Source organism: Tachypleus tridentatus, chromosome 2 (assembly GCF_004210375.1).
Source record: "Tachypleus tridentatus isolate NWPU-2018 chromosome 2, ASM421037v1, whole genome shotgun sequence".
NCBI classification, from domain to species: Eukaryota; Metazoa; Arthropoda; class Merostomata; order Xiphosura; family Limulidae; genus Tachypleus; species Tachypleus tridentatus.
Genome location: NC_134826.1, coordinates 102,951,487 through 102,978,779, shown reverse-complemented (window position 1 = coordinate 102,978,779; position 27,293 = coordinate 102,951,487). Strand labels below are relative to the sequence as shown.

The 27,293-nt window shown below is 33.9% G+C and overlaps 1 protein-coding gene across 6 annotated transcripts in view; it reads left to right on the top strand.

Annotated features, from left to right (window-relative positions):
* The window catches only part of LOC143244726 (putative E3 ubiquitin-protein ligase HECTD4), a 216,974-nt gene that overhangs the window by 143,610 nt on the left and 46,071 nt on the right, over positions 1 to 27,293 (top strand). For all 6 annotated transcript variants that reach the window (XM_076489886.1, XM_076489885.1, XM_076489884.1 and 3 more), the window contains exons 43-51: positions 5,327 to 5,488; positions 12,349 to 12,497; positions 12,720 to 12,966; positions 16,782 to 17,052; positions 19,805 to 20,062; positions 21,138 to 21,454; positions 22,124 to 22,284; positions 22,967 to 23,117; positions 24,807 to 25,082. In XM_076489886.1, coding sequence (XP_076346001.1) covers positions 5,327 to 5,488; positions 12,349 to 12,497; positions 12,720 to 12,966; positions 16,782 to 17,052; positions 19,805 to 20,062; positions 21,138 to 21,454; positions 22,124 to 22,284; positions 22,967 to 23,117; positions 24,807 to 25,082 — 1,992 coding nt within the window. The remainder of the gene's footprint in view (positions 1 to 5,326; positions 5,489 to 12,348; positions 12,498 to 12,719; positions 12,967 to 16,781; positions 17,053 to 19,804; positions 20,063 to 21,137; positions 21,455 to 22,123; positions 22,285 to 22,966; positions 23,118 to 24,806; positions 25,083 to 27,293) is intronic.

The window sequence follows — 27,293 nt, the reverse complement described above, 5'->3', positions numbered from 1 at the left end:
AGGTCACAAAAATGGAATTACGATGCTGACCAATATCCTCTTTCTGACATTCACATCACCAAGGTCCACCTGCCACTGTCAAGGCAAGTTATCTTAATTTGCAGGGTGCAGCGATATATTCCAAACTCCTTCCAATGTTTCCAGTGTCAGCAGTTCGGTCACTCAAAAACATCATGTCATGGTTCCTTGACATGTGCTTATTGTGGTGGCAATGACCGAGATGTCTGTAAGTTTGAAATGGACCCTCATTACATCAATTGAAGTGACTCTCACCATCCTACTTTCGTTTTTGCCCTTAATGGTTGGAAGAAAAAGAGGTGAGCATTTGAAAACGATTCATAAAATTACGTACCCTGAGACTCAAAAGTTGCTGTCCACCATTTCATCTCGGAAGTATGCTGCTGCACTTCTTTCCTCTACTACAGTGGGAGTGCAGACGGATCTCTCTGTGCCTCCTAAAGAATCATTCTCAAACAAAATGAAAAGTTTTTTGATCTCCATGGTTAAAAAAAGTTGATGAATCAACTTTAACACCCATCTTTGTCCATCACACATCACATACATTCCAACCCCAAGATCCACTTCCTTTGGTTCCAGGTACAGGCATTTCCTCAGATACATCTTCTTCTCCTACCCCAAGATGCAAAATGATCATTCTTTCACGTTCTCAGATACTAGAATCCTCTTCCAACAGCAAAGGCCTGCCCAGTCGACCCAGGGCAGGGTTCGTAGAGGTCAATAGACCTCCCTCAAATAAAGACAGTAAAGAAAAAGGACATGGTCATAACAGAAGGGTTTTCCACCCAATTTGCCTACACATAAATAAAAATGGCCAACTTTATACGATGGAACTATCGAGGTTTACATTCTAATCTGGATGACATCAGAACACTAATTGCTTCCTACCATCCTGTATGTTTCTCCTTACAGGAAACATTTCTGAAATCTGTCGATACAGCTGCCTTTCAGTGGTTTTCTTTGTACAAAAATGACAGGCTGTGTGATGGACAGAGGGGAAGCACTGCTGGTTGACCAGCATTATTTGTTCTCTCTACCTGTCACCTGGAGAGACCTATGATCAATCAGACCTTGATGCTCTCATTGAACAGTTTCTGTTTCCCTTTTTAATCCTGGGAGACTTTACTGGACATCATCCCCTCTAGGGAAGTGTTGATATTGATGGGAGGGGTTTGTCCATAAAATGTATGCTCTCTGACCACAACCTTTCTCTTTTCAATAGCAGTTCTTATACTTATATTTTTGCACTTAGTCTGTTTTTTACTGCTATTGATCTCTCAATTTGCTTCCCCTTACTATTCTCCCATTTTGCATAGAGGGTTGACAATAATCCACGAGGCAGTGATCTTTCTCCTATAATTTTGAGAGAGATTGGCTATTTTCAATGCTACCCCACCTGAGTGCTCCAGTGGAAGCTGGATCACGAACTGGCCCTCTTTCACTGCTCTCACAGAACTTGATCCTGCTATAGGCTGTAAGCCATCAATAGACGACTGTGTGACAGCAGTAACTGACTGTATTATACAAGCAGCTACTCAATGTATTTCTAAAACTTCGCCACATTTTCTATGATATCCTTGTTCACGATCGAGTCCTGCCTGTCACATGGCATGGAAGGCTCAAAAATAGGCATGTGATACTTTCTATACGTATCCCACACTTTCGAACCGCATCCCTTTCCAGAGGCCCCATGCACCTACTGGAAGGGTAAGACATCAAAGCCAGAAAGAATGTTGGATTAAATTCACAACCAATACATCTTCTACCACCAGTTCCAAAGTCATGTGGGACAGGATTCTTGAGGTCAATGGGCAATATAATTCTGTCCCTTCTCGATATTCCTCTCTGACGGCCAGGAAGTAGCTGATACCCGGAGCATCACCGATACTCTAGGTGAGAGCTTTGACCAGGTATCTAGCACTTTTCCTTATTCCTCCACCTTTTTAGCCATCAAGACTCAGGCAAAGTGATCACCTCTTTTCTTTTAAACTGATTGTCTCTATGACTATAATCATCCCTTTAAAGTGGTGGAACTCAAACTGGCCCTTCATCTATCTGGCAGTACATCGGTTAAACCTCATGATGTACACTATGAAATGCTGTGCCATCTACCTCCATCTTCTTTTGCTATTCTTCTAATTGTTTTTAACCAGATCTGGCAGGAGAATGTTTTTCCTGATGCTGGACACCAGGCTATTGTCCTACCTTTCTGTAAGCCTGGGAAGGATCCCAATATTCTTTCAAACTACCATACAGTTGGTTTGATGAGCTGTTTCTGTAAGACCTTAGAGGGGATAGTTAATGCTTGTCTTCTTTGTTTCCTCAAATCAAACAACTATCTCTGGCCGACCCAGTATGGGTTTCGACAACAGCACTCCACTGTGGGCCACCTGATTCGACTTGAAACATCAATCAGAGAAGCCTTTCTCAAATGACAACATCTTGTATCAATATTCGTTGACACTGAGAAGGCTTATGATACAACATGGAGGAATGGCATTTTGCAAGACTTCCATATATATGGGTTATGTAGCCATTTGCCAATTTTTATTAAAACTTTTTTAATGGACAGGAAATTCTATGGTCATGTGGGTTTGACACTTTCCCGTTCTTTTCCACAGGAACTTGGAATCCCTCAGGGCTCTGTTTTGAATGTCACACTTTTCAGTATAAAGATTAATGCCATCACTGAACAACTCCCTCTTACTGTTGCAAATGGGCCCTATGTCGATAACTTTCACATCTGATGTCAGTCGTCGAACATGAGGCATATTGAGCGTCAGCTACAGACTGCTGGCAATCATTTACTGAAGTGGACCACAGCAAATGACTTTAACTTCTCTCTCTCTCTCTGAAACTGTTTGCATGCACTTTTATGGCCAACGGGATATTCACCCAGATCCTGAACTCCGTAATGGTGAAGTTGTGTTGCCTGTGGTCTCTGAGACAAAGTTCTTGGGGCTTATTTTTGACCATGAGCTGACCTTTATACCACACATTAAGCAGCCATGGGTCAAATGTACAAGAGCATTGAACATCCTCCATGTTGTCTCTTCTACCACTTGGGTAGCAGTTTGATGTTCTATGCTAAAGATATATCGTGCTCTTATTCAACTATGGATCACTAATCTATAGCTCTGCCAAAATTTTGGCCTTAAAAATGCTGGACCCCATTCATCATCACAGACTAAGGCTCTGCACTGGGGCTTTCTGCACTTTCCCAGTTCAGATCTTGTACATAGAGAATCGTAAACCTTCTTTCCATCTCCACCATTTGCAAATGTCTTTATTATATGCTTCAAAACTTCATTCCTTAACAAGGCATCCCACCTGAGGTTGTGTTTTCCTTCCTTGGTGGGCCTTACCTTTTCAGAACAGATGGTCTGCCATTGCTTCTTTTGGCCTTCTTATGTAGATGCATTTGGATGAATTGGGTCTGTCCTTGGACAACATTGCTGTATCTGCTGGTCAGCCCATTCCACCATGGCTTTTTACAGTCCCCAAATGTGACTTATCTTTTAAGTCATCTGAGAAAAGCAGACACTCCGAATTGGAAATACTGTCTGTCATTTGCTGAATATCTTTCAAACTATCCTTCCATTCCTATTTATACAAATGGTTGGAAATCAGATGACTATGTGGACTCTGCCATGGTTTGTTGTGGTTCAGTGGTTGCACACAGAATTTCCTCTACAGCTTCTGTGTTCACTGCTGAACTGTATGTCATTTCTCTTGCCCTGGATCACATAGAAGCTAAGCAGTACTCAAACTGCACTATTTATACTGACTCACTTAGTTCTCTACTGGCCCTGGAATCGCTTCAAGTTAGTTCACACCCTGTTCTCACTGATATTCAAAACTGACTGGCCCATTTCTCATTAACATCTACTTTTATCCAGTTTTTCTGGATATCTGGCCACGTTGGTATTAGCGGGAATGAGCTCACCAACACCACAGCTAAATCTATCTGCTATGGCCCTATCATTGCTATACCTGTACCATACATGAACTATGGTCCTGTATTCAAGGCTTGGCTATGTGCCAGTTGTCAGTCAGCTTGGAGTGAGCAACGTGAAAACAAGCTTTTCCAAATAAAACCCTATATTGGACTTTGGCTGTCTTGCTTGCATTAGGATTGGAAAGAGGAAGCTGTTCTAACTAAACTATGCATTGGTCACAGTTTTTTAACTCATAGTTTTCTTTTATCTGGGACTGATGCACCATTGTGTTGTCTGTGTGATACTCAGGTCACAATAAGTTGCATTTTACTGTCTTTCCTTTGTAGCAACTCTCAACGATGACACCATTTTAAACATGTCTGTCTCAAGGTTTATCCATAATGTTAGACAGTGTTATTGGTGATGGTGCCACTGTCCACCTTGGAAATGTTTTTAGTTTTGTTAAAGGCCATTAATCTTCTTAATTTATACATTAGACCTTTTTAATGTGATTCCCTTTTAAGAATCAAAGTCCATCTAGTTTGATTTGAAATTAGAAAATGGCCATAACATCAAATAACTCAGAACCAGGACTGGAAAGGCCAACTTCAGGTGACTGACAGTGGTTTTTGAACTCACCTGTTAGTCTTCCTGGAGAGTCATGATAAGTACAGTTATGCTACAGAAAGTCCTTTACAACTTGTATTACTGTAGTTTTTCTCTTACTGCTGTAGACTGGATGTAAACATTGGTTTTAACTCTATTTTTTGTTGTTTTTTTAATTTTGTTTTGTTTTATCTTAATTTCGTTTTACTAATTTTACTAAATTTACTTTAATTTTACCTTTTTACCAGATGTTTGGCACAGATAGCCAAACTGCTTTATGCTATAAAACACCAAACCAACAAACCAACCAACTCATAACATATTTACCAATAAAACTTAGGGGCTCAGTAGTTGATAAAAAATAAACAAACTATACAGTGTTTTTTAATTTGTGAATACTTACAGTATGTAATATCAGTAGACTAACATAACTGTTAAAAGACGTCTTCTGCATTGAAAGAATGTGTTTATATTGTTTTTTTTTGTTTACCTTACTTTTTTTATATATATATATATATATATATCTGAAAAATCTGTAAAAATTTATCTTTTCTTCTCTATTTAAAGTGAGTACATTAACTTGAAAAAAAGTGACTTGTTTTATAACAAAATTCCCACTCATTATTTACCTAGAAAAAAACAATTATGGTACAGCTCTAGACCTTAATAGTTCTAAATCATTTAAGGTAATTTTAAAGTATGTTTAATTTTATAAAAAGATATTGTTTTATTGTTATCTGAAAATGTTTATTTATTATTAACAGTCAAAGGAAATGACATGGAACCCCACAAGGTCTTTTCCTCCACTTCGCTCCAGTTTATTTAGTCATGGTATGACAAGTATTCTTTTCCTCGGAGATCCCAGTGTTGGTTCAGGATTACCAAGGGGAACTTTTGTTTATGCTTCCCAACCCATCCCTCCACAGGTGAGCTTTTCAAATAAAACAACTTGGCAAATAGTAAATGTTATAATAAGAGGAAATACGTAAGTAGATTTTCTTAATTCTATGATATTTCAAAGCTGATTATAAAAAAAATATTTGTTTTTAGCTTTTTTGTATAATTTACTAAGGTCTGTGTATGTTTAAATCAGGGGTTCCCAACCTTTTGGCACTCACGACATGAAAATGTAATTGATGAAATAAAATTAATGTTATCCCAAGCTACTTCTAACAAGGCTATGCGACTCCCCTGCCAAGGCTTCGCAACCCATCGGTTGGGAACCCCTGGTTTAAATAATATCTTTTTAAAACACTTAAAACCTTATTTCTTGTATAATTTATAGTTTAGTTTGTTTTTATATTAAAGAGGGACCATAATAAATTTCCTAAGAAATTTTCTAATATCTACCATTGGGACAGACTGAGTAACAGTTTATCACAGATGAACCTATAAGAGCAATATTTTTGAAAAAAACAGGTGTACTACATTTAGAAAAATGCTAAGAAATTTAAGGTGTATTATTGTGGATGCCAAATTTAGATCTCAGAAGAGTATTTTAAATAGAGATGAAATGGTATATCTTTGTAAGTAACAGTATTGAGACAATTCAGAAAAGCATATGGAAATTAATATAGCTTATAAAATTAATGCAAATGTCTGCTGTAAAAATTACACAGGGAAATTAATCAAACTAGTGAACTAGCACTAAAGGATAGAAACAAACTAGAAACAGTTAAGATGATATGAATGTAGCAGGAAACCATTTTAAACTTGTAGTATAGAGATGAATCTGCAACAACAAGGGAGATGTGGGTGTAGCAGGAAATTCATTAAGACATATCAAATGAAGACCAGCTACAAACAACTGGGGACAGGTGAACATAGCATGATGCCCATTTAGATCTAAAGGATAGTGAGGGACCAGAAACAATGAAAGAAGGGAATGTAGAAACAGCTTTTGGTGAAAATACTAAGCTGTTAAGTTAGGATTAAAATGAATCAATAAAATATTAACTACTGTTTTCTAATTTTAAACTTTATTACAGCAGTATTTTTGAGGAGCCACCTCACATACTATTAGTTATAATTTTGTTATTTTTGCATTTATATCCCCTGTAATCCCCCTTAGCATGGATTCCTGTATATGGTGAGGGGACCTCCCAGGGAAGGTTCTGTTTTTTTAGTTTACCTCCTCCGGGACCTAAACATTCACCCATGGGTTTGTCATGTATGGCAACCCGTGAAGGGGAGGAGAGGATCCTGGTGGTTGAGGGGTCCAAACCTAACACACCACTTTGGCCTTGAATTCCTGTAGATGGGCAGCCTTGGGTTGGTCCCACTTGGATCAGTCGGCTGGACTGCTTGGGATAGAATCAACCAAGTACCAGTGTTGGATGTTCTCAACAGGTATTGTGGACATTGTATTTGATGTTGTTTTTTGGGTATAGTACTCGCAAAACCCTGGCATTGTTGCATTGTCCTTGTTTGATATTGTTGTGTGTCCTCTCGTAGGACAAATAAAAACTTGAATAAAATAGTGAAACAACAGTCCATAGGTAAACAACCACATCTTGAAGATTCTGAGCAGCTATCTTCAACAACTGTAACACTTGTTGTACTTCATTTTCTTATCCAACATTCTCTTTCAGAGAAACCTTTGGGGCAAATGTCTCCCTTTTTCATTCAGAAGGGACTAGAGGGACTTGCTGGCTCTCTAAAGTCAGTAAAGAAGCTTCAATCTGGTGACATATTGATGGAAACATCCACATCTCAACACACTGAACTCCTCTTGTATTTAGATGCGATTGGGGGATATATCTATTGAGATTACACCTCATGCTACTTTGAATTTATCACAAGGAGTTATTGTTGAGAGGGATTTGAAGAGCATCCCAAAGTCAGAGATTCTCGCTGGTTTTTCCACTCAAGGAGTTTCTGCAGTGAGACATATCTCCACTTGCAAAGATGGAATTACAATGCCGACCAGTATCCTCTTTCTGACATTTACATCACCACATCCACCTGCCACCATCAAGGCAAGTTATCTTAATTTGCAGGGTGTGGACATACATTCCAAACTCCCTCTGATGTTTCCAGTATCAGCAATTTGATCACTCAAAAATGTCATGTCGTGGTTCTTTGACATGTGCTCGTTGTGGTGGCAAGGCCCAAGATGCCTATGAGTTGAAATGGGTTCTCATTGTATCAGTTGCAATGGCTCTCACCAATCTTACTTTTGTTCTTGCTTTTAATGATTGGAAGAAAAAGAGGTGCAGCGTTTGAAAAACGATTCATAACATTACTTATCCTCAGGCTCGAAAGTTTCTGTCCACCACTTCGTCTAGGATGTATGCTGCTGCACTTCATTCCACAACTACAGTGAAAGTGCACAGATCTCTCTGTGGCTCCAAAATAATCATTCTCAAAACAAATGAAAAGTGTTTTGACCTTTATGGTTAAAAAAGTTTATGAATCAACTTCAACACCCATCTCTTTCCCTTACATACATTCCAACAAATCCCAAGATCCACTTCCTTTGGTTCTGAATACAGGCATTTCCTTGGATACATCTTCTCACACCTCAAAATGCAAAACAATCATTCGTTTATGTCCTAATTCATTGGAATCCTCTTCCAACAGCAAAGACCTGCCCAATTGGCTCAGGGCAGAATCCTCGGAGGTCGATGGACCTACCTCAGCAATAACTGATTGTATAATACAAGCAGCTACACAATGTATTCCTAAAACCTTGACACATTTTCAACGATATTTTCATCTGTGGTGGAATCCTGCCTGCCACGTGGCACGGAAGGCTAAAAAACAGGCCTGAGATACTTTCCATAGATACCGCACACTCTCACACCACATCTCTTTCCAGCAGGCCCATGAACGTGCTCAGTGGGTAAGACATGAAAGCCAAAATGAATCTTGTATTAAGTTCACAACCAGCATATCTTCTACCACCAGTTTCAAAGTCATATGAGACAAGATTAAAAAGGTCAGTGGGCAATATTCTGTCTCCTCTCGATCTTCCTCTCTCAAGTCCAGGAAGTAGGTGATACCCGGGACATAGCCAATACACTTTACACTGGTGGAACTCAAACTGGCCCTTCATTGGTCTGGCAGTACATCAGTTGAACCTGATGATGTACACTATGAAATGCTGTGCCATCTATCTTCTGCTTCTCTTGCTATTCTTCTGATTATTTTTAACCAGATCTGGCAGGAAAATGTTTTTCTGGCTGCTTGGTGCTGGGCTATTGTCCTACCTTTCTCTAAACCTGTGAAGGATCCCAAGATTCCTTTAAACTATCATTCAGTTGCTTTGACGAGCTATCTCTGTAAGACCTTAGAGAGGATGGATGGTTAATGCTTGTCTTCATTTCCTCAAATCAAACAACCTCCTCTCGCCCATTCAGTATAGGTTCTGATGACAGCACTTTACTGTGGGCCACCTGATTGAACTCAATGTCAATCAGAGAAGCCTTTCTCAAATGACAACAACTTGTATCAATATTTGACATTGAGAAGGCTTATAATGCAACATGGAGGTATGGCATTTTGCAAAATCTTCTGTCCATTAAAAATTTAATAAAAATGGGCAAATGGCCACGTAAGCGTGTTTGACACTTTTCCGTTCTTTTCTGCAGGAACTTGGAATCCCCCAGGGCTCTGTTTTTCTGTTTTGAGTGTCACACTTTTCAGTATAAAGAGTAATGCCATCACTGAACAACTCCCTCTTACTGTTGCAAACGGGTTCTATGTCGATGACTTTCACATCTCATGTCAATTGTCAAACATGAGGTATATTGAGCAGAGGTTACAGACTGCCCTCAATTGCTTACTGAAGTGGACCAGAGCAAATGACTTTAACTGCTCTCTCTCTGAAACTGTTTACATTTTTGTCACCAATGGGGTATTCACTCTGATCTTGAACTCTGTATTGGTGAAGTTTTGCTGCCTGTGGTCCCTGAGACAAAGTTCTTGGGGCTTATATTTGACTGTAAGCTGACCTTTCTACCACACATCAAGCAGCTATGGGTCAAATGTACAAGAGCATTGAACATCCTCCATGTCGTCTCTTCTACCACTTGGGGAGCAGATCAATGTTCTATGCTAAAAATATATTGCGCTCTTATTCGACTGAAACTCAACTATGGATCACTGATCTATGGCTCTGCCAGAACCTCAGCCTTATAGATGCTGAACCCCATTCATCATCAAGGATTTCGGCTCTGCACTAGGGCTTTTCACATTTCTCCAGTTCGGAGCTTATACATAGAGTCTGATGAACCTTCTTTGCACCTTTGCTGTTTGCAACTGTCTTTACTATATGCTTTGTAACTTCGTTCCTTATCAAAGTATCCCACCTAGGGTTGTGTTTTCCTTTCTTGGTGGGCCATAGTTTTTTAAAACAGATAATCTGCCATTGCTTCTTTTGGCCTTCATATCCAGGTGCAGTTGGATGAATTGGGTCTGTCCTTGGATAACATTGCTGTATCCACTAGTCAGCCCATCTCCCCATGGCTTCTTAGAGTCCCCAAATGTGACCTACCTTTTAAGTAATCTGAGAAAAGCAGACACTCCTGATTGGAAATACTATCTGTTATTTGCTGAACATCTTTTGAACCATCCTTCCATTCCTCTTTATACAGATGATTGGAATTCAAGTGAATGTGTGGGCTCTGCCGTGGATTGTTGTGGTTTGGTGTATTCGAGGCTCGGCTCCGTGCTAGCTGGCAATCGACTTGGAGTGAACAACGCGAAAACAAGCTTTTCCAAATAAAGCCCTATATTGGACTTTTGCCATCTTGCTTCCGTAAGGTTTGGAAAGAGGAAGTTTTTCTACCTAGACTACACATTGGTCACAGTTTTTTAACTCATCTTTTTCTTTTATCTGGAACTGATGCACCAGTGTGTATTTTGTGTAACACTCAGGTCACAATAAGACATATTTTACTTTCTTGCCATCATTATGACTCTCAACAACGGCACCATTTTTAACATGTTCCGTTCCAAGGTTTGTCCATAATGTTAGACAGTGTTATTGGTGATGGTGACACTGTCCACCTTGGTAATGTTTTTAGTTTTTTAAAGGCCATTAAACTTTTTAATGCCATTTAAGTTTTTTAGTTTATACATCAGACTTTTTTTAATGTGATTTTCTTTTAAGAATCACAGTCCATCTAGTTTAATTTGAAATTAAATTAATGTCTATAACATCAAAATTTTCGAAACATGAACTGGAAGGGCTAAATTCAGGTGACTAACACTGCTGTTTGAACTATTCATTAGTCATCCTGGCAAGTTATTATTAAAAGTTTGCTCTAAGTATTTTAAAACTTTTATTACTTTACTTTTTGAAAATGGCCATAACGTCAAATGACTTGGAACAAGGACTGTAAAGACCAACTTCAAGTGACTGATGGTGGTTTTTGTACTTACCTGTTAGTCTTCCTGGAGAGTTATGATAAGTATAGTTATGCAACAGAAAGTCCTTTACAACTTGAATTACTGTAGTTTTTCTCTTAGCATTGTAGAGTAGATGTAAACAGGTTTTATGCTATTTGTGTGTTTTTTTTTAACTTTGTTTTGTTTTACCATAATTTCCTTTATGAATTTTACTAAATTTACTTTAATTTTAACTTTTTGCTGGATGTTTGGCACAGAAAGCCTAGCTGCTTTGTGCCATAAAACACCAAATCAACCAAACAACCATTTCCCTGTAATTACTGCACTGTTTTAAGAGGATCCATTTTAACTCTCTACTCGATTCAAAGGATACTGCCTTCTTTTGTTTAGATCTTTCAGGTACCTGATCCAGTATGGTTGGTATTTTTTACCTGATACTTGATTTGGGGGTTTGGAGCATTTAAGAGAGTCCAAGGATTAATATTTTATGATGACTAGCTGATGCACTTATTCAATATATACAGGGAAGAGATAGAGGTTTTCATAGGTGCATAGGATGGTCAGATTGAAATGCTGCCCCATATGTACTAGTTCCCATGGGACTAAGAGTAGATATTAGGTTTGTTGACAATTGGTAAAGTAGTTTACTAGTTATAAGGGAATATGCACACACTGACCTTTTCTTCAAATAATGGTTTAAAAGATTATTCATGCATTTTGAGCTATCTGATTGTCCATGGGTATAGCATAGCCTACTTTCCACTCTTGATACAAGCCTTTTTTACTATTTTCACATTCCACAGGATAGTCCACACTTGATGAGCTGTTTGGTTTTTTTTACCCTTTTCACATCACACAGGACAGTCTACTTTGACACTTGATATGAATGTTTTTTAATACCATTCTGACATTTCTAACTCCAACTTAAATCATTTGATTGATCTTGATGTATAGCCATCTATAACTGCTCATGAAATTCATTTATTATCCTGTAATCCCTTTCCCATAACCCATGGGAAATATTGTTTGTTTACTTCTCACATCCCTTAAGACATCTTCTGGCTTTATTACTATTTGAACTTGAAAGAAGATTGAAACTCATTATTTTGATAGAAATGTTGTGCATTTTTTATTAAATAATTCTTTGAATGTGAAAACAAAAATACAATTCAATTTTTTGTAGCCCTATAGTTTAATTTTGAGGTAAAGATAATCTCTGTAAATCTCTTGTTTGTTTAAACGATGGTTAAAGTAACTTTTCTGTTTCTTAAAGACTTTACTATATCATGTTTTCTTAATGTTTTGACTAAACTGTTGCTTGATATGCATCTTATTAATTGCTTCAGTCATTAGTTATATTTTCTTTTCTTTAACTTTAAATTTTCTGAGCTCCTGTTAACACTGAAATGTTTTTTCCTTGACACTTTATAAGGCACCATCTTTTTATTGGGAATTGGAGGATTACTCATTTGGAGATTCTCAAGAAGATACTGGCCCTGTAGTATCATTTGGTTTTGCCCCTGCAGCAGAGAAAAAAGAGGGCACTTGGACAAACCCAGTAGGAACCATATTGTTTCACAAGTAGGCTTATATCTGAATATTTTTATCATTGGTGTGAAAAAAAACATAGCATTTTTTTCATTTTAGCTCATTGCCCAATGTGATGGAGAAATATATATATATATAATTGTTAGAAAATTTATTTTTCAAGGTTACTTGATACTGAATATTTTATATTCATTCCATAAAAGTTGCTTGAGACACTGTATAGATTATCTTCCTGTTTTTTTTTTTCTGCTTCAGCAATGGACGTGTGGTGCATTATAATGGTTCCAGTCTGCTCCAATGGAGAAGTGTTCGTCTGGATGTTAGTTTGAATCCAGGTGATGTGGCAGGTTGTGGATGGGAGAGACAGGGAGAAGCCACTGAACTTCCAGCTGGCCAAGTTCCTAAAGGGACTGTTTTCTTTACACACAATGGTCGTCGCCTGTCCTCCACATTGGATAATGTTGCAGGAGCAATGTGGCCAGTTGTTCATATACAGAAAAAGGTTTTTACTTTTTGCATTTTATATTTAATTTACAGCTGATGAATACATATTTCACTACAGTGTAATATTTTGATATGTAAATTAACTAATTATTATAAGAAAGCAGGAACATTTAAAAAAACAACAACATTATTTTACTTCTTATCTTTTGTATCTAATTTACATCTGGTGAATACAGAGTCATATTTGTTTATACATATTTCACTACAGTGTAATATTTTGACTTGCAAATGAACCCTGATTCCATGGGTATCCTTTACTGCAAATAACACAAATCTTTAGTGTTTTATATTCAAAATTTTGTTAAACTAATTTTTGTTTGTGTTGTACCAGTTAGTATATCTTAAAATCTTATCTAGCTGGTATTTCATATTTTAATAGTATATAAGTTTAAAATCTTAAGTCCATAAGGCAATGTTTAAAAAATTCTGAATTTCCTATAGTGTGACACATGTTCTCAGGGTATCTTCTCTATTTTATCCTATCTTTTAGGATTTGTTAATAGTTTTGTGTTATGTTTAGTTACATATTATCTATAACCAATAGAAAGCTAAGGTTTCAATCTATCAAATAACATATCATATTACGCTGTCTTCTAAGCAGATAGTCATCAACATCACCTGTAATACAAACTTCATTCCCACAGAAAAGTTAATATTTAAATTGGATGAATTTGTAATGGCTCTTGTCAAATAGTTAGAAGACCAGAAGAGTTGGGATTGTTAGAGGAAATTATCTGCTTTTTGCATCTTATTCTTCTGTGTTCTATGGTGCATTACTTAATAGAATAAAAATTTAGTGCATTACTAACATTAGTATTAAAAAATAAGTGTCATTGATAGTTGACAGCAAAACAAAGAATGGGTACTTTATTTCTTATTTACTCTTTATATATTATAACAAAAGTAACTAGAATATAAAAATAGTCATCTCTTTAGGTTAGTAAAGAATAGATTAGGTAAAATAAGTAATATGTGTACTTCGTGAGTCATTTACATGTGCAGCTCAAAGTAGCTCATGGGTAAGGTAGTTCAATAATGTAACGTCTACTGCATGTGCTTCAAGTGATTTACAATTTATAAGGTTCAAAGAGCAATAAAATAATAAAATTTAATTATAAACAGAGTTTCATGTTGTAATTGAAGTCATTCTAGAAAGAAAATAGGGCAGTTTAGATTTCTTTCTTTTTTTTGTGATAACGAGGTCAGTCAAATTTATAGACCCCCACGTATTTAATGTAGAGAAATTAACAGATAAAGTATAAAATTTTACTAAAAATAAACATTTGGGATGTTATAGATATTAGAAAAATGAAATTTGAGATGAGGAAAAAGTACTTTTAATATTAACATCAAAGTTACTTTGCACGTGGACTATTATAAAAGCATATTTGCTTTTAGTTTACTAAAAGTGCTTCACAAAAAATATGATTATATCATGTGTACTGAAAAACACTGAAAATATTGATGGTTAGTAGTATCAAATCTATAAAGACTTTGAATGCGTACAAAGAGATTACATGGTCAGTCATGTTGACTGAGAACGTGTTGAGAGAGTTAACTAATTATTATAAAAAGCAGGAGTATTTTTAACATAACCATTATTTATGTTACTAATCAGTGATGATGAGAAACCCCACTTGTAGAGAAATATATATGTAAAAAACAGCTGGTTTAGGTTGAGAATTTTTTTTTATGTAGAGGAGCAAACAACATTTTGACCTACTTTGGTCATCGTCAGGTTCACAAAGAAAGAGGTAACTGACTGATAGCTGACCACATGTTTGAAAGGGATTGTGTAACTGAGTATATGAACATAGAGGGTGTGCTTAGATGTTTGATTATATCTATTAATGTAGATATAAAGGTGTTCCTTTGTATTGGTTTATTTTGAGCTTGAGTTGTTATATAAGTAACGCTTCTTTAATTTTGCATTTGTTGATGTTGGTTTGTTTATTTAGTATTTGGGTGTTTTCTATGGTTATATTGTGTTTATTTGATTTGCAGTGTTTGAAAATGTGTGAATACAATTTCAAAAATACTTTATTCCTACCTTCGAAAGACCAACTCTCACACACCACAAATATACGGCATCCCCAAACTTCATAAACTAGATTGTCCATTACAACCACTAATGTCCACATATGAATCATTTAATTACAATCTTGGTAAATACATAGCATGGGCATTCTCCAAATATGTAACATCAGCAAACTCATTCATCAAAGACTCTTTTAATTTCAAGTTTAATCTTAATCAACTTAATCATGAAGCTTTAATGACCAGTTTCGATGTTATATCCCTCTTTACAGAAGTCCCAACTGCTGAAGCCTGCAAGATAGCCTTAGAATTCTATATCCGAGACCCTAACCCATCAATAGACATTCCCAGCAACCAATTAGCAACCCTCATAGAATTCACCACGATGAAGACAAACTTCATGCTCAACAACCACAACTATATACAAACAAATGGCCTAAGCATAGGCAACCCAGTATCACTAGTTCTAGCCAATATTTTTATGACACAAGTTAAAACACAAGCAATTAACACAGCATTACATCCATCACTATACTGGTACAGATATGTAGACGACACGATTGCAGGATTCAGATCTACAGAACACATACTTAATTTTTTCAATCACATTAACTCCATACATCCCAACATTAACTTCACATGTGAACAGGAAGAAAGCAATCAAATATCATTTCTTATCCTCGAAATTACAAGAACAATTTAAAACAGAAATCCACCGAAAAATCACCCATACTGGACTATACATTCCTTGGGACTCAGCACATGAAACAAAACAAAAACTCAACATACTAAGAAACCAAATAAACATAGCCATAAAACTGTGCTCACCAGATAAAATTAACAATGAATTAGACAAAATAAAACAATACTTCATTAACATCAGTAAGTTTCCTCCACAAACCGTAGAAAACATTATATGCACACACCTAGACGAAAAGCAAAATCAACAAACAAAAGTAAATATACCCCATGATTTAAAAAAATCGTGAAACCATATACTGCTGCATATCATATATTTCTGACATCAGCAGAAAAATAACCAATATTTGGCAAAAACTAGTAACAAAATATGACATTTCAGTTAATACCAAATTTATTCAAAAACCAGGCACAAAACTAAGGTCTATACTATGTAAAATTTACACTGACAAACACCATACCAACATTATTTATAAAATACAATGTAATAACTGCCATGACTTCTATATTGGAGAAACAAGTAGAAAATGGAAACCAGATTCAAAGAACACAAAAAGCCACCTTCACACGTTTTCAAACACTGCGAATCAAATAAACACAACATAACCATAGAAAACACCCAAATACTAAATAAAAAAACAAACAAAAGCAAAATTAAAGAAGCCAAAGGAACACCTTTATACCTATATTAATAAATATAATGAAACATCTAAGCACACCCTCTACATTGCTACACTCAGTTAGTTACACAATCCCCTTCAAACATGTGGTCAGCAATCAGTCAGTTACCTCTTTCTTTCTTTGTGAACCTGATGATGACCAAAGAAGGTCGAAATGTTGTTTGCTCCTCTACATAAAAAAAAAGTCTCAACCCAAACCAGCTGTTTTTACATATATATTTATGTTACTGTTTAATATGGATGTGTTAATTACTTAAATGAGATAGAATTATTAATGCTGTAGATTTCTGTGCAACCATACAGATAGCATGAAGATTGAAGTATTAACTCATTATTTCTCTTGAAATTTTTAAAGAGGTAACTTCATTATTCAGAAATTTGTTTATTTTGTTTTTAGAATATTCGAGTCAGAGCCAACTTTGGAACCAGACCTTTTGCTTACAAAGATGGTCAACAACACAAGAATGCTGCAGATGAATGTTCTGAAAACAATCATGAAATTAGAGCCAATTTTGGTCTGTTACCCTTCCACAGTGTTTCAGACAGTGACACTGATATTGGAGAGAGAAATTCTGTAGGAACTGGGAGCAGCAGTGAGTCTCTTCAAGATGGTCAGACTGCCAATGGTCCTCCATGCAAAGTTCCCTCACTCCCTAAAGCCAATAAAGGTAATGTTAATGAAATACTATAGTGAACATTGCACTGTTAATTTCCACAGAAGGTGGTTTAAATTGTATTTATTTGCTGTTATTAGTGAAACATTCACCCACTCAAATTATTTTATGTTGTTTGCAAGTATTACTAATGCATTTAGCTGTTCATTTTATTTCTTATTGTTTGCAGATTTCAGTGAATGTCCAGCCATTTAGATTATTTTATTTTGTATCTTTTTTTTTTTTTGTATACAGTCTCTTACATTAAAGAACTGAATCAAGTTATTTATGTATTAATTACAGATATGTGAGCCTTTGATATATCCATTTAACCCTATTGTGACAGGTCAAAGGCTACGTCATCTCATTTGTTGACTTGCATTCAAACTTTTATTGAATTACTATTTTGTAAATTTATGTCAATAAGTTTGGTATCAAATTGTAGATTTTAATTCAAATTTTAATATTATACATTAGTTAATTTGTTAATTTGAAAGTAAATATTAAAAAAACACTCCTAAATATTGAATTTTGTGTGTCACCTGGTATGTTGACTGCAAAATTAGTTGAGATTAGATGTTTGTGATATCCAAATACAATGTCTATAGTTTAATGTGAGTTAAGAATTTAAATTATCAATATTGATTAACTATAATATAAAATAAGAGCCTCGCATCTTTCATATATGCTGAGATATTGCTTATATACCTGAATTGAACACAGTGACCCCACTTACATCTTTCTATTTTTGGACATGACATGTGAATAACCAATTAAAAACTCAGAATGTTTCAGTAGTCTCTTTCTCGGCCCTATTATAGTGCTTGAAATCCATCTTGTTCTTTTGAACCAAGATTTCAAGCAGATAGGTTGTCTTTAATTTCGTCAAAATTACATATTTGTTTGGACAAAATACTGCTCAGTTACTCAGCTTGATATATTATAGTGGAATTTTTATAATGTTGATATAGTTATTTATGATTTTTAGATTATTTCAAATGTATATATATATATGTGTGTGTGTGTGTGTAAAAAAATGTTTCAATTCCTTCACGTCCAAAATTTGAAAAGGCTTACCAACCTATGGCGAGCAACAAAGAGTACAAAAATCATCATAACTAGAAGATATAATTCTTTTCTATACATATTTATTTACTGTTCTATGTTTTAAGAAAACTAAGTTCAAAAATGTATTTGTAAATTTTAATAATCTTTATACATATATAATGTACAATAATTGAAATATGACTGTATTTTACTAAATTGTAGTCCACTAAGCACAGTTTATGTAAAGACTAAAGGTGAATTTTATATTATTGGATGCAATAACATGAGTGCATGAGCATCATGTCATGGCCATTTCTGTAATGTTAACCAGGCACAACTAGAAGATCAATATAATAAAAATAATAAATATATATATATATATATATGACATTTAAGCCATTTAGAGTAGATATTTATATTTTTGTGTTATAATTTGTAGACATTTTAGAATTAGAAAACCAAAATTTATATTTATTTCCCAATTTCTATGGTGGTTATGAGGTTGGTCAAATTTACGAATCACACATAGTTAGGGTAGAGAAAGTAACAGACAAGATGTAAAGTCTTACTTAAAACAAATATTATAAATGTATTTAGGAAATTCTAGAGATTAAACAAATAATACTTGAGATTTTGGGGATTAAGAATAGTTTTTAATCATAACATTAAAATCACTTCATACTTGGACAAGTAACAAAACAGACTCAATATTTTCTCAAACAAATCTTTAGTAAAAGATACTTCATTAAAAGAAGCCCACCAAATTTCGTGGAGGTGAACATACTGCATCAAAAGCTGTGGTATGGATACCTAACTCATTAATATTATATGAAGCCAGTTGCAAAAGGGTTAAATGAAGAACCATTCAGTAGTAACTGAAAACATTTTAATATAATTGAAATGAACAGAGATGATTCTTTTTACTTCCAAAACAAAGTTCTGGTAATTTATCAGTTTTTTTGTTTACATATATTCATATCATAAACTATCCCATTAAAGGTGGAAGAAAGTTCTTTGTGGTCAATAACTAGCTTTATTTGTTTATGAATTCCAAGGTTTTTAATTTGTATCCTGTTGCCACACAAATGAGCTCCACACTTAAGACTTTAGAGTACAGTATTTTGTATTCAAATACAGACCTTTGAGAGTTAGTTTGGTTCATTTACCCTGTTGGCTTTCAAATACATATTTATAAATCAGTTATACACCATATTGCTTATGCATCCATAACTTTGTTAATTACAGAGTCTTTTAATAAAGCTGGAAGAAAACTGTTTACGGTTAAGAACCAGTTTTATTAATGTGTGAATCCCATGGTTTGTGATTTGCATCGTGTTACCACTAAAATGAACCTCACACTTAAAACCTTGAATACAAGATAATACAAAACTGTTAATTTTGAAAAGGGAATGGGATTATCCAAAAAGTATAGAAACAAGTTGCTTCAAAATCCAAAGATTATATTTTCAAACCTAAAACCAGGAACTAAAAATTATAAACAAACTAGACTAGAAATAGTATCCAAATTATTCTCTCAACTACAAATTCCAATTTTGATTTCATGTCTACTGTACTTATCAGTTTTAGAACAAAATGTTACTTAGATTCTTACTGCAGAGTGAAATATGACTTGAATTCTTATTTAGGGTAATGTGTTACAGAGATTTTTATTGCAGAGAAAAATATTACTTGGATCTTTAACAAACAAAACTTCTTTCAGAGTACAGTACTGAAGCATCTATGGATGATAAACTTCCTCTTAGCTACACTATCATGGTGACCACTGGTCCAGAATCTGTCCTTACTGGTGACATCTCAGAGCTTGAGGAAGTTGATGACAACCAACAAGGAGAGGACATGAATAGCTTACTTGTTAAAGCATGGGAAAGTAAAGTGTTCCCTGTGATACGACGAAGGTTCCGAAATGAAGCAGAGAGAAAAGATGGCTTAGAGCAGATTCGTGGAGCTTTGCAGTTAGGTAAGTGTAAGAAGTGTAATCTAATTTGTTATTGAGGTATTTTCTGCATTTGTTAATTTGGAAAACAATGCTGTTTTTAAACATCACAATTTTTTGTTTTAAATCTGAAATTTCATGTGTGTGCTATTTTGTCTTAATTGATGTCATGGATGAAGTTTTTCTTTTATAAAATATAATTGGCCTTTTTCAAAAAATGTAGGAAATATACAGCTGCTCACTAATTGAAATGAGCTTGCAATATCAGTCAGATTATCCCAGACTTGAATCTGATAATATATCTAGTACTACTGTTTCTTGATAGACTATAAATACAACCTTTTTGTTTGTTTGTTTGTTTTTTCAAATAAAGTGTAGAATTATTTCTGAACTCTTAGATGTGATATTTTTTCACTTTACTGTTGGTATTGTATTATTTTGAACATTCTGAATGAATGTTCTGTAATAAAATTGCATTCAAAAACTTTTAATGTTAATTTTTTCAGCTTAGAACATTGTTTTAGTTTTGTTGTCAAATTTATTGTTTGACACTTATCTTTCCAATTTAATATTCAAACTTGAGATGTGTTTTTCAACCTCACACACTCATTTTTGTATTTAAAAATTTATATTTATTAAAATTGATTTTGATCTAACTTTTTAACATATGATGTATTACAGCCTGTTACTTAATTTGAACACAAAAGTATAGTGTTTGTTTATAGTCATTATCATATACTAAACAAAACAGCAACAAAATTAAAATTTGCACAAAGTTATACTGATAATTAAAAAAATTTGAATTCAGAAGAACATTTTAACTCTATTGCTGCCTGTATCCTTTACTGCACATAATACAAAATTTTAGTATCTTACAATCAAAATATTATTAAACAACTTTTTGTTTATTTTATACCAATTAATATAACATAAAATCTTAGCTAATATTCCATATTTGAAATGCATATTTTAATTTTTGTGAAGATATGTACATTATATTGGAAATAAGAAGTATTAAATCTATAAAGACTTTAAATAAGTAAAGTCAGATTGACTGAGCCCAGTCAACATAACATTTTTATATAATTTAAACTACTAGGGATGACTGATATAGCCCGACAGACTGTAGAATTCTTGTATGAAGAGAATGGAGGAATGCCAAGAGATTTGCATCTTCCTACAGTTGAAGACATCAGAGAAGACTTGACTAAGTTTACCATTGATAGAATACGGAAAGGTGCTGTTGTTGTTGTAAAAAATCCTATTACCCAAGCTTCTTCTCCTTCTCTTTGCACTTCAGAAGGAGTGGGAATTTCACCTGGAGGGAGTATTAGTGGAACACATGTTCCAAAGTTTGCTCTGCCACAAATGCTGAAAACCTTTGGCTTGATTGGTCAAGTTTTAGAAGTTGACACAGTTAGTACACAAATGTTTTTTTTTCGTTTCTTGCAAAGCTTAAAAGAGTTTTTTTTTCTAAATCTTAGAAGTATATATGGATGTGAATCTAAGTATTATAAGAAAAATAAGGAGTGAGGGGCTAGAATTGAATTAACAATAACACATTTGTTAACAGTACTTTATTAGTTAATGTTTTCCTTCCAAAACTTGTAAATAAACTATTTGACATTTTATATTATAAGGAATATGTTTCCATTTTTTTCTCTGCATATATATCGTTTTTTAGTCTTGTAACTTGATACTAGAAAAAGTTTTGAAAAATGTATTCTTAATAGGTGAAAGCAAATCTCAAGAAACTTTGAAACTTGGAATTGTCATAATTGCAAGAGAACTATGTCTTGTTAATCCTTTTTATATTTAATGGTTATTGAAATATAAAATATTGTATCTTTTAGAGAAGGTAGTTTTAATTTGTATTTAATTAAATAACATTTCATTGTGTTTTGTTTTTTTATGGTCCTGTTAAGCTTCATTTAGTGTTGAATCTTATTATTGATTTAGCTGTACAGAGAAATGCTGTTATGATTCAAAACCCTGATCTCAGTTGGCAGAAGCATGAATTTTCATGCTAGCCATTTTATTTCTTAGTGTTTTGATAATTAGCCATTAAAAATATCATAATTGTAGCAAAATGAGCTAGTGCAAGTGGAAACATACCTTAGGAATGAAGGGGTACTTGTAAGATATTGGTATCCACTGGAAATGCTGGAAAGACCCCCTCAAGGGTTAAGACAAAGTGCAGTTACAGGATCACAAACAGTGGACACTCCTACCATATATCACCATAGGTAAGGTCAGACATTGTGTTTGTTATTTGTAATGTGTATATTTCATTTTTTTTTTGTGTGTGAAAGGATTAAGAAAGAAGTACATGTCTTTGAATGTTATATAAGTCTGAAACTGTATGTTTTGTCACCTGAAAACTGTATTGTAAATGAATAATCAATTATTGTTATATAGAGTTTAAAATACCAGGCTATTTACATATATTTAATGAACTGTGATTACAGTTTTATCACCTGTAACTTTTAAAATGTGTAATTGTTCATGACTATTATATGGTATTTTGGTATGTTCTTCTACACCTTAATTTCTAAAGACTATATAATTAAATGCTTGATCTATCCATTGTTCTTTATACACTTCACAATGTTTTATATATCCTTTGTTGATCCTCTCACAGTACAGCACAGTTTGTGTGGAATTGTGAGCAAAAGCCAATGGAAAAGTTAAAAGCATTTTCATTACTTCTTTATTTCAATAGACAAAATTTTGTTAATTAGTTGAGCAGAAGTAATAAATTGTTACTGCAGATAATTATCAAAGAGTGTAAAGGAATAAAAAAAGGGGAAGAAAATTTATCTTGCATAAAATGTATTTGGCAATCATTCTTCTTCCAATTATCTTTACCATTTTATTCTCAAACGATTAAAAATGTCTTTTTTTGTTGTACAAATTTGTGTCTTTTAGGGAACTTGTAAGAATCGAGTCTTTGCTGACTAGGATGTACTGTAGAGCAGCTCTTATGGAACTAATTCATCACTGTAATCCAGAACATACAAGCAACTGGTCAGCTCCTTTGTGGAGCACTAGCACGGCAGCAAGTGCTGCTGTTTTACAGGTATTCATCTATGACAGAATTTATTTCACACTTTATTTCTTAATACTTTGAATAATGGATGTTGTAAATTTCAAGTTCAAAAATTTGCTGTAAACAACATCTGGAATGTTAGTTTGAAACTTTGGTTAAGTTTTGAGTGATGAAAACATAAGGTTCTTAAATACATGGTAACTGTTTTGTAATACTTGTGTTGGTACAACTACTAATTAATAAAATAAATGTTATCAAGACACATGGTAGTGTGTTGTGTGGCCAAAACAAACTTTAGCATACACTGTGTGTTATTAACAGGAGTGATAGTTTAGCAATTTCTCACTTTTTTAGCCCAGAATGTGGTACTTCAAATCATTGCATATTTCATTGGTTGTGATCTACTGGAGTCTTATTCCACATATCAAATTTCAAGGCAATTCATTAAGAAATAGATACTATATAAAGTTTCTAAAAGTACAGAAATTTGTTTTGATATAAAAACATGCTTTTATGGATTCTTTAGCAAATTTGGTATACTGATAGATCTTTACAACCTTACAATTGAGTGTCAAATATGGTCTAGATATAAGGCACATATGAAAAGTTATTAAACAAAAATCACTCAAATTTGACCAAAGTTTTTGCCCTTATCTATACAAAAAGTGACATGAACTATCAGTGTAACACTTACTGCAGCTTCACCTATGATTAAAAACTGTATGTTTTAATTTTGTAATTCATACTAAAGATGGTGGATATAGAGTAGCAAAATTATAGGGTAAAAGGATACCAATACATAGGTATTGGTTAAGCCAAGCAAACTAGATTATCAGTTTTTAGCTCAGATATTCCAAATAATCATGTTGATGGGTGAATTATTGCTGATTATTAATTTCCAACTTTTAAGCATAAATTTATTAAATTTCTCCTAATTAAAGAGCATTTAGTGTCACATGATATTAGCATAAATAGTGGTGCTTGATACAGCTGTATACCAAATGCATGCGGGTGTTTACAAGAAACTGTTAATTTAAATTCCGTGGTATTACTCTAAAGAAAATTATTAACGCTCTTATGGATGGGAAAACTATTACAATATATTTCAAAGAATCTGGTTGATTCTGTAAGGTATAGGCCTGCTTGGAATAATAGGGTTGCAGTTCTTAAGCTAATGTTGGTTACTATCAGGTGTCACCTCATTGCATGCTGTGGTTTGTTGGTGGTGTGTACTGACAAAACAATAATCAAAAACACTTTAGGTGTGAAAAGAAGGTGCAGCCAAGAAAAGGATTGAGTGTGTGACTTAAAGGAATGAAATCAAAACTGACAGCCAAATTGGTAGCTACACTTATAGCATTGATAAGAATTTTACTGCAAATATTTATTAGTTAGTTAGCTAGATAGTAAAATTTAATTTATCCATCTTCATGCCCAAAGTTGAACAAAAATCATGTAGTGGCCAACTAATGAATGATTATTTACTGCATAACTACTATCAATGCTATAAGTGTGGCTGCCAGTTTTGCTGCTAATTTTTTATTTCATTTCTTTAAGTCTCACACTCAATTTTTTTTAATTGTGTTTTCATACCTAAAGTATTTTTGATTATATTTAATTTATAAACTGGACACTTACATTAGAGATAAGTATGTTTTGTTAAAATGTGATTTATTTCAAAAGCTTGTTTTTGATATTTATAACTTGCAATTTTCACAGGAATTAGATGTTGAAAACCTACAACTTCTATCCAATGAGCTATTAGCTCACAACAACCCACGTGGCACTGTATTGGAAAGTTCTTTGGTCACATGCCAGTCTTTAAAACAGTGTTTATCCCTTTATTCTTGCTCTCCTTCTGACCTATTTTATGTTCAGAATAAGGCTTCAAGAAGTCGACTTCAGTATGAGTTGAAGTCCGCAATTTCAAGAGCTGGGAAACAAGGAGAAGATTACCTCTTGGAGTTGACCAATCAGATTTGCTTATGCTTACAGGTGAGAATATAAAACTTTACATTATTCTTTGTATTTAGTTAAGCAGAATTACTGTAGTCAATCTATATGGTGTAATAAAATCTGTAATCCACCTTTTTGATTATTTGAAATTCCTAAAGTCCATGTGGTTAGTCATAGCACATTACTGTATTCTATGTTTGTATGTTATACAAAGTTACTATATGTGTTTAGTTGCTGCAAATTACTGTACACAACATGTTTGTTACATACATTCAGTGTTAGTTTAACTAAAAATTGCTATAGCAAATGTGTTTAATAATGTAAGGTAACTGTAATTCATGTTATAGTTATGTGCAAATTAGTTTGTCAGAATTACTCTTAGTTTGTGTGTGTAATGATGCAAAATGATAATAAAAGTTTAGTCACAGGTTGGTCATGTGATAGAGCTCTGGATTTGATAGCTGGTGAGACAGGCTCAATTTTCTGCAATACCACAAAATATTCCCTGCACTTTAAGCTATGACTACATTATAAGAATGACAATCAATCTCTGTTGTGGGTGGTTAGGGTACTGGTTGTGCCTGGTGGCATATAGTCTTTTCCATAAATACAAATACACAAAAAAAGACAAGAAAATTATAGCTACTTTTACATATTAGCTTATAATCATTCTTTGTTCCTTTTGTTTAATTTTTTCACAACAGCTGTGATATATATTTCCCAGTGCTCCCAGTTTCTCATACCACAACTGGGACAAATGTTTCCTATTGTTTAATCTTGCCATTCATGATGTATAGGAGTAAAATGAGTTGGAAAGTATTTGTTGATATCCCACTTAATGTTGATACATAGTTTCTCTCAGTGATTTCCACTCAGCACAAGATGCTTAAGTGGAATGTACAACAACTGCATGCCAATTTTTCCATATTGCTAGAGTGGTGAATAGTAATCCTACTTAATATGTAAATATACTTAATGCACTTGAATCAGATAACTTAGATGATAGTGAAAGTGAGTCAGTTGGTGTAAAAATATGTGATGATAAAGAGGCAATGAGATAATATTATCCTAGCTCTCCATCTAGTGATGACAGTCAAGGTGTTGAACCTGAACCCAGCAGAGGAAAGCATAAACAGTGTTGGCAGTGGGAAACGTTTGTCCCTTTTGCAGTGTGAGAGGGTGGGAACACTGGGAAATACATCTTCCAGCCACATTGAATAGATTAATGCCTTTGCCAATTAACCTTTGATACTGTATGCAATATTTTAAATTACTGTCTCTTTCAAACTATAATACGTTTTAGCAAATTCAGTCTCATAATATAATTAGAATATAACATTTTTGTGCTGTAGAAATTTTGAAACATCTCCAGTGAAGTATTTGATTTATTTTTTGAAAATGAAATTAACTCTTAAAATTTTCTTTGTTTAATACTATGATTATTTTGTTTAGTACACACTTTGTCTGATGGAAATAATACACAATTGAATTAAAAACTTGTAACCATCTTTAATACATTTTTTTATACTCTCTCAACACAAGGTCAGTCAAATTGACTGATTTCATAACCATTTTGTATCATTATAGTTTCCATACTACAACGTTTAATTTGGCAGACTATTAGTAAACATTATAGGTCATTTGTACACAGGTTTTTTAATGAAGTGTTTTACTAAAGGTTTATTGGTGAAGGCATTGAATCTTTTTTTTTTTACTAATTTTACTGTAAAGTGAAATTTAAGTTAAGATTAAAAATACTTTTCTTTGTCTTAAAAATTTGAAATTTCATTTTCTAACCTTCAAAACCTCCTACATAAATATCAACTGTTTTCACTAAAATCATATTTCATTTTGTTATTATCTCTACTCCAACAATATATATCTGATTCTTCAGCCAGTAGACAAGTCATTAAAGTACAATGAAAAGTTGTAAAATCAGAAATAATTGAGCAGATGTGCGTTTTTTTCTTCACTGTTGGTCATGAAGTTTAAAAGTACTTATCTATGATTATTTTACTGGTAATGATTGAAGTAGAAATTCCGTGCAAATAAAGCAACAAATCACTACTTGTGTCATTAGACCATTTATGTGACACTGTAATATGATATTCATAAGAGCAACAAAGCACATTTGAAGAAGTAGGCTGGCTTGACTCCTGCTCTGAGAACATTATGTGGCAGATATTGACTTGTGTATCCTACAGTGTTTACAATGAGAATTTACCAGTGTTATAAGGTTGCACTTTGAAC